The sequence below is a fragment of the Myxine glutinosa genome, chromosome 7 (assembly GCF_964187855.1).
Source record: "Myxine glutinosa chromosome 7, kmMyxGlut1.1, whole genome shotgun sequence".
Taxonomy (NCBI): domain Eukaryota; kingdom Metazoa; phylum Chordata; class Myxini; order Myxiniformes; family Myxinidae; genus Myxine; species Myxine glutinosa.
In genome coordinates, this window is record NC_136267.1 from 11,299,109 (window position 1) to 11,311,672 (window position 12,564).

Here is a 12,564-nt window from a genome sequence, read left to right on the forward strand (position 1 = left end):
GTAGCGATTTGTCCAATGAAATCCATTGGAATGTGCGTGGGACGTTTGATCACCTGTACAACACCTGCTCGGTGAGTGTAGCACATACACCAGCGGTACATACCGGCACAGGTAAACGAACCGTACAAGGTTCAGAGGTCACTGATTCGACACTGACTGAAGTTTACAAAGTAAAGTCCAAGGTTGTTTTTTTTCCACAGCGGTTTCCGGGAAGGTGCGACCGGGGTGTGTGGTGGAGACCTGCGGGCCCCGCCTTTTGACGCTCATTGGCCAATGAGAGCACTCGTCAGCTTCCGGTGTACCTTGCTTATCGAGGGTTGGTGCTTGGTGAGGTGTGACGACGTCCAGCAAGAAGGCCAAAGTGTCGTACAGGTGAGTTTACGAGTGGAAAATGGTATTTAACACCTCATATGTTGATTTGTTATCTTACAGAAACCACCTGAATATGTGTTTTACCATACAGGTATCGTACATTAAACAGGTACATTTACTGATTTAGTACTCAACAAGTTTCTTTGGCACCGTACCGTTTGGAGCAGCGCGCTTACTGTGCATACACGTTTGTTACCACACGGGTCCACCTGTTACCACACGGGTCCACCTGTTACCACACGGATCCGATTGTTACCCCACGGGTCCGATTGTTACCCCACGGGTCCGATTGTTACCCCACGGGTCCGATTGTTACCCCACGGGTCCGATTGTTACCCCACGGGTCCGATTGTTACCCCACGTGTCCGATTGTTACCCCACGGGTCCGAGTGTTATCCCACGCGTCCCATTGTTACCCCACGGGTCCCATTGTTACCCCACGGGTCCCATTGTTACCCCACGGGTCCGATTGTTACCCCACGGGTCCGATTGTTACCCCACGGGTCCGATTGTTACCCCACGGGTCCGATTGTTACCCCACGGGTCGGATTGTTACCCCACGGGTCCGATTGTTGCCCCACGGGTCCGATTGTTGCCCCACGGGTCCGATTGTTACCCCACGGGTCCGATTGTTACCCCACGGGTCCGATTGTTACCCCACGGGTCCGATTGTTACCCCACGGGTCCGATTGTTACCCCACGGGTCCGATTGTTACCCCACGGGTCCGATTGTTACCCCACGGGTCCACTTGTTACCCCTCGGGTCCGATTGTTACCCCACCGGTCCGATTGCTGTTGCGCATGTCCGCTTGTTGTTGCGCATGCCCGCTTGTTGTTGCGAATGCCCGCTTGTTGCGCATGTCCGCTTGTCGTTGTGCATGTCCGCTTGTCGCTGCGTGCGTCCGCCTGTCGTTGCGCGCGGCCGCCTGCCGTTGCGTGCGGCCGCCTGTCGTTGCGCGCGTCCGCCTGTCGTTGCGCGCGTCCGCCTGTCGTTGCGCGCGTCCGACTGTCGTTGCGCGCGTCCGCCTGTCGTTGCGCGCGTCCGCCTGTCGGTGCGCGCGTCCGCCTGTCGTTGCGCGCGTCCGCCTGTCGTTGCGCGCGTCCGCCTGTCGGTGCGCGCGTCCGCCTGTCGTTGCGCGCGTCCGCCTGTCGTTGCGCGCGTCCGCTTGTCGTTGCGCGCGTCCGCTTGTCGTTGCGCACGTCCGCTTGTCGTTGCGCTCGTCCGCTTGTCGTTGCGCACGTCCGCTTGTCGGTGCGCACGTCCGCTTGTCGGTGCGCACGTCCGCTTGTCGGTGCGCACGTCCGCTTGTCGGTGCGCACGTCCGCTTGTCGGTGCGCACGTCCGCTTGTCGGTGCGCACGTCCGCTTGTCGGTGCGCACGTCCGCTTGTCGTTGCGCACTTCGGCTTGTCGTTGCGCACTTCGGCCTGTCGTTGCGCACTTCGGCCTGTCGTTGCGCACGTCCGCTTGTCGTTGCGCACGTCCGCTTGTCGCTGCGCACGTCCGCTTGTCGCTGCGCACGTCCGCTTGTCGTTGCGCACGTCCGCCTGTCGTTGCGCAGGTCCGCCGGTCGTTGCGCAGGTCCGCCGGTCGTTGCGCAGGTCCGCCGGTCGTTGCAGAGGTCCGCTGGTCACCGCACTGGTCCGCTGGTCACCGCACTGGTCCGCTGGTCACCGCACGGTGAGGATGAGATTTGTCAGGATTGAAAGACAAAAATCCGAGGGCTTGACCATCTTGTGCTTTTGTCAAGGTATGAGGAGAGGGAAGCGCTGTCGCCTACCTGTCTGAAGGATGAAGGATCTCACGTCAGAGAGTGGAGTCCCCCGCAAATAAAGGGAATTTTCCAGAGAGTTGGAGATCATTGATGAAGATCAGTAATAATCCTTCTACCGACTCCTCTCTGGCCTTGCTCTGTGCTCTGAAGCTCTGTCCTTGTTCTGTCCCCCAAATATTCCTGCAGGACGCACAAGATCTGCCGGCAACCCTCTTCTGGTGAAACAACCAAAATCAAGACTCTGCTCACCTTCACTCAATCATGGCGAGTCTCCTCGGGCGATGATGGCTTGCCAGACTCCTCTCACCTTTACTCTTTCATTCCTGTTTTTTCCCACCTCTGGAACAAATTCCCATACTCTCTTCAATCCCACTCCTCCCTCTAAGTCTTCAAAACAACAGTTCACCCCCATCCAAAACATTGATATTTTTCCCTCCCCCCAGTTCCCCCCCCCCCCCCCCCCGGCACTAATTAATACGATTTTCGTTAATTCACCCCAAATCCACCTCCTTCAAATTCCGTTTCCTTTCCTGTTTAATCTTGTTCATCCCATTTACCCCACCCTACCCCTCTATCTTGTTTATCCATCTTGTTTATCCCGTGTACCCCGCCCCAGCCCCCTCCATCTTGTTTATCCCGTGTACCCCGCCCCAGCCCTCTATCTTCTTTATCCCGTGTATCCCGCCCCAGCCCTCCATATTGTTTATCCAACTTGTTTAACCTGTGTACCCTGCCCCAGCCCTCTTTCTTGTTTATCCCGTGTGCCCCGCCCCAGCCCTCTTTCTAGTTTATCCCGTGTACCCCGCCCCAGCCCTCCATCTTGTTTATCCCATGTACCCCACTTCAGCCCTCCATCTTGTTTATCCTGTGTACCCCGACCCAGCCCTCCATCTTGTTTATCCCGTGTACCCAGAGCCAGCCCTCCATCTTGTTTATCCCGTGTACCCCGCCCCAGTCCTCCATCTTGTTTATCCCGTGTACCCCGCCCCAGCCCTTTATCTTGTTTATCCATCTTTGTATCCCGTGTACCCCGCCCCAGCCCTCCATCTTGTTTATCCCGTGTACCCCAGCCCTCCATCTTGTTTATCCCTTGTACCCCAGCCCTCCATCTTGTTTATCCCATGCACCACGACCCAGCCCTCCATCTTGTTTATCCCGTGCACCACGACCCAGCCCTCCATCTTGTTTATCCCGTGTACCACGACCCAGCCCTCTATCGTGGTTATCCATCTTGTTTATCCCGTGTACCATGACACAGCCCTCTATCTTATTTATCCATCTTGTTTATCCTGTGTACCCCACCCCAGCCCTCCATCTTGTTTATCCCGTGTACCCCAGCCCTCTATCTTGTTTATCCCTTGTACCCCAGTCCTATATCTTGTTTATCCCGTGTACCCCGCCCCAGCCCTCCATCTTGTTTATCCTGTGTACCGCGCCCCAGCCCTCTATCTTGTTTATCCCGTGTACCCTGACCCAGCCCTCCATATTGTTTATCCCGTGCACCACGACCCAGCCCTCCATCTTGTTTATCCCGTGTTCCACGACCCAGCCCTCCATCTTGTTTATCCATCTTGTTTATCCCGTGTACCGCGCCCCAGCCCTCTATCTTGTTTATCCCTTGTACCCCAGTCCTATATCTTGTTTATCCCGTGTACCCTGCCCCAGCCCTCCATCTTGTTTATCCCGTGTACCCCGCCCCAACCCTCTATCTTGTTTATGCCGTGCACCCCGACCCAGCCCTCCATCTTGTTTATGCCGTGTACCACAACCCAGCCCTCTATCTTGTTTATCCCGTGTACCCTGACCCAGCCCTCCATCTTGTTTATGCCATGTACCACGACCCAGCCCTCTATCTTGTTTATCCCGTTTACCCCAACCCAGCCCTCCATCTTGTTTATCCCGTGCACCACGACCCAGCCCTCCATCTTGTTTGTCCATCTTGTTTATCCCGTGTACCACGACCCAGCCCTCTATCTTGTTTATCCATCTTGTTTATCCCGTGCACCACGACCCAGCCCTCTATCCTGTTTATCCATCTTGTTTATCCCGTGTACCACGACCCAGTCCTCTATCTTGTTTATCCATCTTGTTTATCTCATGTACCCCAGCCCTCCATCTTGTTTATCCCGTGTACCATGACCCAGCCCTCTATCTTGTTTATCCATCTTGTTTAGCCCGTGTACCCCAGCCCTCCATCTTGTTTATCCCGTGTACCACGACCCAGCCCTCTATCCTGTTTATCCATCTTGTTTATCCCGTGTACCACGACCCAGCCCTCTATCCTGTTTATCCATCTTGTTTATCCCGTGTACCACGACCCATCCCTCTATCTTGTTTATCCATCTTGTTTATCCCGTGCACCACGACCCAGCCCTCTATCCTGTTTATCCATCTTGTTTATCCCGTGTACCACGACCCAGTCCTCTATCTTGTTTATCCATCTTGTTTATCTCATGTACCCCAGCCCTCCATCTTGTTTATCTCGTGTACCACGACCCAGCCCTCTATCTTGTTTATCCATCTTGTTTATCTCATGTACCCCAGCCCTCCATCTTGTTTATCCCGTGTACCACGACCCAGCCCTCTATCTTGTTTATCCATCTTGTTTAGCCCGTGTACCCCAGCCCTATATCTTGTTTATCTCGTGTACCCCACCCTCTATCTTGTTTATCCCGTGTACCCCAGACCTCTATCTGTTTCTCCCATGTACCCCAGTCCTAAATGTTGTTTATCCCGTGTACCCCGCCCCACTGGCGTCACTGGGGGGGTGCGGGGAGGTGCGGACCGCACCGGGTGACACTATCAGAGAGGGTGACACCAAATTTTTGCAGTGTCAAGGCTTTTCGATCTTGCGATATTATCAATTGAAAGTGAGTTGGCGAAAGGCATTGATTTCGATGAAGTGATTCACAAGTTCATGTCTTTCCATCCTGACAAATCTCACACTCTTACGATGTCTCTCCGAAAAGACCGACTGGACAACCCTCCCATCCACTTTCTGAATAATCCTCTCCAAGAAGTTATGTCACTCAAGCTTTTGGGTCTCACTATCTGCCATGATCTTTCCTGGGAAAACCACATTTCAAATCTGGCCTCCAAAGCCAGTCGCCGACTGGGCATCCCCCGTCGTGCGAAGTCCTTCCTTGGTACACCTGAGCTCCTCACCACTTACAAGGCTTTCATCCGCAGCTCTATGGAATACTGCTCTCCCCTCTGGGCTGGTGCTCCTGCCTCACACCGAGCTCGTCTTCACGCTGTTGAAACCAAAGCATTCAGAATCATTGGAATCTCCCGCGATGAAGCTAACTCCAAGGGCCTCTCACTCACTCACCACAGGCAGGTTGGTGGTCTTTCCGTCTTCTACCGACTCCTCTCTGGCCTTGCCCCCCCCCCCCCCCCCAGCTCTCTCTGGGCTCTGTCCCGCAAATATTCCTACAGGTCGCACAAGATCTGCCTGCAACCCTCTTATGGTTAAACTGCCAAAATCAACTCTCTGCTCACCTTCACTCCTTCATTCCTCTTTTCTCCTGCCTCTGGAACAAACTCCCTCACTCTGTTCAATCCCACTCCACCCTCCAGGTCTTTAAAACAGCTGTTCACCACCATCTCTTATCTTCCCCCATCCAAAACCTTGATCTTTTCTACCCCCGCCAATTTCACCCCAATTCCACTTTTTTGAAATACCAACTTCTGTCCTGGAAGTCCTTGGTGTCCTTGTGTTTTATACTTCTCCCACCCCCCCCCCCCCCCCCTTCGCACGCCTCCTCCCCCCAAGCCCTCTCCCTTCCACACATCTCCCTGCTCTCAAATGTTGTGTTTGTGTGCATCCCCTTTTCTCCCCATCTTGTCTTCCGCTCCCTCTTTTTATATATTTTGTCTGTCTGGTTGATTTGTTTGTGAAGTAAATGTTAGCTCTTTCACGAGCCTCGATTCAGTATACAAAAAAAAAAAAAAAAGTTCGCAGCTTTCAAGGCCAGGAAAGGAAAGTTCTGAATTAGTCGAGATGTTCACCAAGTGCTGAAATGCTTGTGTATTTGTTCCTGTTTATTTTTATGGTATTATTTCATTGATGAGTATATTTCCATATGCATTTGTCTACAAGTTCTACATTATTTGGGCCGTTATTGATTATGCAAACCTAATCCATTAATGTATCTCATGCAACAATAAGGTTTAACGTTAAAATCAACATAATTTTGATGTAGTTATTAAACGTTTTTACGTCGAATTATATTGTTTTCTTCCCGAATTTTCACTTTAACCACATGAAACGATGTAAATGTAAATACATTTAGGCTGTGCGTATGATATTGTAATTTAAATGTGTAATTTTAATTTTGCGAGTTGTTTATGTCACTACTATTGCCATTACATTCAGTGATATATGGGAATTACGATTTACGAGTAACATTAGTCCAAAAAACATTACTAAGGATTCTGTATGGTCTGGTACGGGAGGAGGTCCATGCAGTCAGGTTCACTATGTTTTTTTTCGTTCAAAATTTTTGGAGATTAACAAAACTATACATTTTTGGAATATTCAGAGCATGAGGAATCCAAAAATTAATGTTGGCATTTGCATAGACACCTTTGCGAAAATGACACTCAGGACATTGATGAAGATCTGTAAAAGCATATTCCTGAACGGTATAGACCTCGTAGATCCTGTGTATAGGACTTATCGTTCAATCTGATACTAGCAAGGCTGCTTTCTTGCTTTATAAACCCATACCTATAACTTCAAAGGACTTGCAATATCATGTATTATGTAATACAGTTATATCACAAATATAAAGACAATGGTTTTCAATCACCTTTGTTTGTTGCTTTTCTATAATCCTGAGCACTATTTTGAGGCCTTTATTGGATTCCTTGACCCAGAAAACATAGGATTAGCATATTTCATTAAGTTTCTACGTTGACTAGAAGCCGAGATAGCGCAAAATATGTATTTTATGGCGGCCATTTTGAAAATCCAAAATCTCTGTCTGTGCAAATGCCAACATTGATTTTCGGATTCTCCATGCTCTGATGATTCCAAAAATGTACAGGTTTGCTAATCTTCCAAATTTTGTACGAAATTATATTTGTTAACATCATGAGTTACCGCCCTGGGTGACACCAACCCTAGTGACGCCACTGCCCGGCTCCAGCCCTTCATGTTGTTTGTCCCGTGTACCCCGCCCTAGCCCTCGCCCTTCCACAGATCTCCCGATGTCCCTGTTCCTTACTGTTGTGAATCCCTCTCTTTCCCTCTCTTTCCCTCTCTTTCCCTCTCTTTCCCTCTCTTTCCCTCTCTTTCCCTCTCTTTCCCTCTCTTCCCCTCTCTTTCCCTCTCTTTCCCTCTTTCCCTCTCTTTCCCTCTCTTTCCCTCTCTTTCCCTCTCTTTCCCTCTCTTTCCCTCTCTTTTCCCTCGCTTTTCCCTCTCTTTTCCCTCTCTTTTCCCTCTCTTTTCCCTCTCTTTTCCCGCTTTTCCCTCTTTTCCCTCTTTCCCCTCTTTCCCCTCTTTCCCCTCTTTCCCCTCTTTTTCCCCTCTCTTTTCCCTCTCTTTTCCCTCTCTTTTCCCTCTCTTTTCCCTCTCTTTTCCCTCTCTTTTCCCTCACTTTTCCCTCCTTTTCCCTCCCGTTTCCCTCCCTTTTCCCTCTCTTTTCCCTCTCTTTTCCCTCTCTTTTCCCTCTCTTTTCCCCCTCTTTTCCCCTCTTTTCCCCTCTTTTCCCCTCTCTTTTCCCCTCTCTTTTCCCCTCTCTTTCCCCCTCTCTTTTCCCCTCTCTTTTCCCCTCTCTTTTCCCCTCTCTTTTCCCCTCTCTTTCCCCTCTCTTTTCCCCTCTCTTTTCCCCTCTCTTTTCCCCTCTCTTTTCCCCTCTCTTTTCCCCTCTCTTTCCCCCTCTCTTTTCCCCTCTCTTGTCCCCTCTCTTTTCCCCTCTCTTTTCCCCTCTCTTTCCCCCTCTCTTTTCCCCTCTCTTGTCCCCTCTCTTTCCCCTCTCTTTCCCCTCTCTTTCCCCTCTCTTTCCCCTCTCTTTCCCCTCTCTTTCCCCTCTCTTTCCCCCTCTTTCCCCCTCTTTCCCCTCTCTTTCCCCTCTCTTTCCCCTCTCTTTCCCCTCTCTTTCCCTCTCTTTCCCCTCTTTCCCCTCTCTTTCCCCTCTCTTTCCCCTCTCTTTCCCCTCTCTTTCCCCTCTCTTTCCCCTCTCTTTCCCCTCTCTTTCCCCTCTCTTTCCCCTCTCTTTCCCCTCTCTTTCCCCTCTCTTTCCCCTCTCTTTCCCCTCTCTTTCCCCTCTCTTTCCCCTCTCTTTCCCCTCTCTTTCCCCTCTCTTTCCCCTCTCTTTCCCCTCTCTTTCCCCTCTCTTTCCCCTCTCTTTCCCCTCTCTTTCCCCTCTCTTTTCCCTCTCTTTTCCCTCCCTTTTCCCTCCCTTTTCCCTCCCTTTTCCCTCCCTTTTCCCTCTCTTTTCCCTCTCTTTTCCCTCGCTTTTCCCTCTCGTTTCCCTCTCTTTTCCCTCGCTTTTCCCTCGCTTTTCCCTCTTTTCCGCCCTCTTTTCCCTCTCTTTTCCCTCTCTTTTCCCTCTCTTTTCCCTCTCTTTTCCCTCTCTTTTCCCTCTCTTTTCCCTCTCTTTTCCCTCTCTTTTCCCTCTCTTTTCCCTCTCTTTTCCCTCTCTTTTCCCTCTCTTTTCCCTCTCTTTTCCCTCTCTTTTCCCTCTCTTTTCCCTCTCTTTTCCCTCTCTTTTCCCTCTCTTTTCCCTCTCTTTTCCCTCTCTTTTCCCTCTCTTTTCCCTCTCTTTTCCCTCTCTTTTCCCTCTCTTTTCCCTCTCTTTTCCCTCTCGTTTCCCTCTCGTTTCCCTCTCGTTTCCCTCTCGTTTCCCTCTCTTTTCCCTCTTTTCCCTCTCTTTTCCCTCTCTTTTCCCTCTCTTTTCCCTCTCTTTTCCCTCTCTTTCGTCCTCTTGTCTCCCGCTGCCTTTATTATATGTTTCATGTGTTGGCTCTTATACTAGCCTCCACTAAGTATGCAAAAACAAAAAAACTGGGTGTGGAGCACTTCCTGGGTGTACTGCAGACTTGAGAAGGAGAGGAGATGAAAGGATGCCGATGAGATCCACACAGTTACGAGAGTAGAGGAAGTCAGTAAGCCATGCGTGGAGTTAGCCTTGGATTCCATACGGAGAAAGTTTGGAAAGTAAATAGGATACCAGACTGCATCAAAAGGACAAGATGTATTCAGAGATGGCCTTGTCCTCATGCCTCACATTGACAGCCTCCATTTGTTGTTGGGTGAGTCAGAGTGGCAGGCCCTCGATGGCGTGACCTTGTGTCGAACCAAATTGGTGATCTGACATGAGGTTGTTGGAGAAAAGAAAGAATTTCATATCAAGTGTGATGATGGATTCCATGACCTTGCTGTTGATTGGAAGTAAGCTGATGGGTCTGTAGTTGAGAGTTTGTTTTTTTTGGTACCTTTTTATGTAATGCAGTGATGTTGGTGGATTTCTCAGGAGATGGTAGACAACCAATGGTAAATGATTGGCTGAAAATAGCACAGAGAGGATGTGCAAGAGCAGCACAACAGGTTTTTAGGACACGTGATCTGATGCCGTCCGTTTTTAGCAATGTGTGGAATTTTGGCCGAAACAGATAAGGGTTAGCCATCTTGTGTTGTCTTCTTTGCTGTCATTGATGCCAATCTGTGTTCATCATTCCATGAGGGTCGTTTGAGTGTTGGAATGTGTTCTTCTGAGAGACTGTACATGTATTAAAGTAAGTTAGTGGAAATTGTCACAGTTGTTTTCTTCTGTAACTCATATTCCATGGACACAGACAAGTTGATAAAGGCTAATTTTGTTTTGCAAATTGTGTCCTGAGTTTGTTTTTCTTTTCTTTTTTTCAGTTTAATGCACCTGCTTTTGAAGACCCTGACGTGTCGACATGCTACAGGTGGATGTAGCTGGCGATGGGGCAGTTTTCGAAGATGTGACGCAGCAGGTGGTTTCCTGGAGCAGCCCCTCAGGTTCGGATCAGGGGAGCGACCGTGTTGATAAAGACTCCATTAACCAAGGACCAAACGTCAAAAGGATCAAAAACATGCTTTTTACCGAAACGTATCCTGTGGTTTCAAGAACATCAAAGTTCTCGTTCAATAGCGAATCAAACCGTGAAGAAAGCGTGGCTGGAGAACGAAAGTTACCTTGTATATCTGGAAACGTCTCTGAGGTGAGGAGGAAATTTGAAAGATGTTTTACGACCCCGAGTATCTCTAGAGCTCAAATTGCAAAACTCTCTTCCTCCGATCCTAATTTGTTGAATGCTCATCAAGGGAATGGTACGGAACATGCACGTCGCACCTTGAGCCACAGTGGCGAGTCTGGTATGACGCACGTGCTTGGGGCGGATGCTCATCGCAATCATCAAAGTTCTTCCTCATTGAGTTGCCTCTGGTCTCCTGCTTTGTCCCAGTCACGGACCAAGGCTCGGGTTAACTCGGGTCCCATGTCGAAGCGACTCTCCAGTTTCCTGCTCGATGATGATGTTGATGAAGTCCGAGATGAAGACGTATCCTTGTTGAGCTCATTTGCGAAGACCAGCAGTATTAGTTCGCTGAAAAGTGATGAACTTGCTGATGCAAATTCGTCTTTGCTCAAGTTTTCGTACTCGCCATTAAAAGGAACCGATGACGCAACAAGAGATTTTTCATTTTCTCAAAGCAAAGGAGACAAAAGACACAAAGATGGATGGTGCCTGAAAGATTTCCCCAACCCTGCACTCCCCCGACGCTCTCCTATCGAGGGTGACGTAGTTTGCAGCAACATTGCAACAGTAATGCTCAAGGCTGAGCTCGTGACGATTGAATCCGATTCGCCAAGAAGCGATGAGTCGATGCCAATTAAAGAGGATGAAAATGGAGTTGGATGTGAAGCACTTGAAGAGCCAGACACTGGAGGTCTACAAGTACATGAAGAGAAAGAACGATGTGATGATCATCCCTTTGAGGAAGAACATGTTGGGATGGATTGTTCAGATAGTGAATCTTATGAAAACCTGGGAAAGCTGCAGGTACATTGTGAAGAGGAGGAAATGATCACATCAAGGGATAACCCTTTGAAAGGAATCGAAAATGCTGCCTTTGACGACCAATTGGTGGGAAATGGTCAGAGCGGCGCTGAAGAAAGCACAGAGGTCTTTGAAGGAAGATCTATTGGTGCTGATGTTGGAAACTACGAGACCTTACCTGGACTCAGCAGTGATGAGGAGAGAGGTTCGAATTGCAAAGTTCGTTTCAGCTCTTCCCCTATTAAAGTAAGTTATTGTTGATTACATAATTATTGATGATGCCATAACCCCTGAGGTCGATGCTTCAACCTGGACTGCTCAGTCGGGTCGGTAGCGTTTCCACAGGTGAAAATGTACCCTGGACAGGTTTCTACTCCACCACATGTACTTGCTTTACTCAAGATTCCAGACTGGTTAAATCTGATGTCAGCAAATTTAATGCTGGAAAATCCCTTGGATTTGGTCTTTTTTTAGCTGCAGACCAGTCTGATACCATGATGGAGTGCAGGTGGACGTTAAAAATCCCACGGTTTGTTTCCCAGAAGATTTATGGTGGCACCCTGGCCAATTTATATATTCCTCCCCAAACTTGAACACATTGCAAATTGCTGTCTTCACTTGGAACATCCGCCAGGTTTTTGGCTGTAATCAGACCAACATGGAGGAAGTACGATCCTCTAAGTCAGGTAACATCAATCTCGCGAGATCACGGCGATCAATCTCGCGAGATCACGGCGAGGTCGCGTCTTTTCGAAGCTGCTCCATGCGCTCACGCTCTCGAAGCTAAGTGATCTATCACAATCGTGTTTTTGTCGAGACTGTATCTATCTTTCGGTGTGTGTACCTATAGCGTATCTTTTGGAAAATTTTCGGTGCTAATTTTTCGTACATGTATACACAATCGTCGGTTAATGGTATCGAGTATTCTGCGGCCTAGTACTCGTAGGCTTAGACTACCGTACCGTCTCCGACCTTGTGGTTTTGTTTGTGGTTTTGTTTTTCTCTCAGCGATTCGTCGAATGCGCTGAAATTATTTTCGTTCTCTGTTTCGTCCCAGTCGTTCACCCCGTACCTCCTTGTTTAATATCTGTACTCACAAAAAAAAAAAAAAAACCCCCAAAAAAACATTTCCTTCCCAGGTCTTATTCGTTTATTTGTTGTTCTTTTTGTTCGTTCGTTCTTCGTTCGCGATCACGCGGTTAGAAATGTATAATCTCTCCCCTGAACAACTATTTTCTCTCATATATTATAACACCCTTTTCTTCTTTTCCTACAAAAGGATGCTTTCGTCTTGCTCACCAAATCTATTCATTCCAAATAATCTATCTATAATTCCATTAATCTCTGTGTGTATGTGTGTATGTGTGTTTGTATGTGTGTATGTGT

The 12,564-nt window shown here is 48.9% G+C and overlaps 1 protein-coding gene across 2 annotated transcripts in view; it reads left to right on the forward strand.

The window, feature by feature from the left end:
• The first annotated feature begins 302 nt into the window (after positions 1-302).
• LOC137430977 (uncharacterized) overlaps positions 303-12,564 on the forward strand; it is a 290,638-nt gene continuing 278,376 nt past the window's right edge. For both annotated transcript variants that reach the window (XM_078781279.1, XM_078781280.1), the window contains exons 1-2: positions 303-372; positions 10,019-11,424. In XM_078781279.1, the coding sequence (XP_078637405.1) occupies positions 10,057-11,424 (1,368 nt within the window). In that variant the 5' untranslated portion in view covers positions 303-372; positions 10,019-10,056. The remainder of the gene's footprint in view (positions 373-10,018; positions 11,425-12,564) is intronic.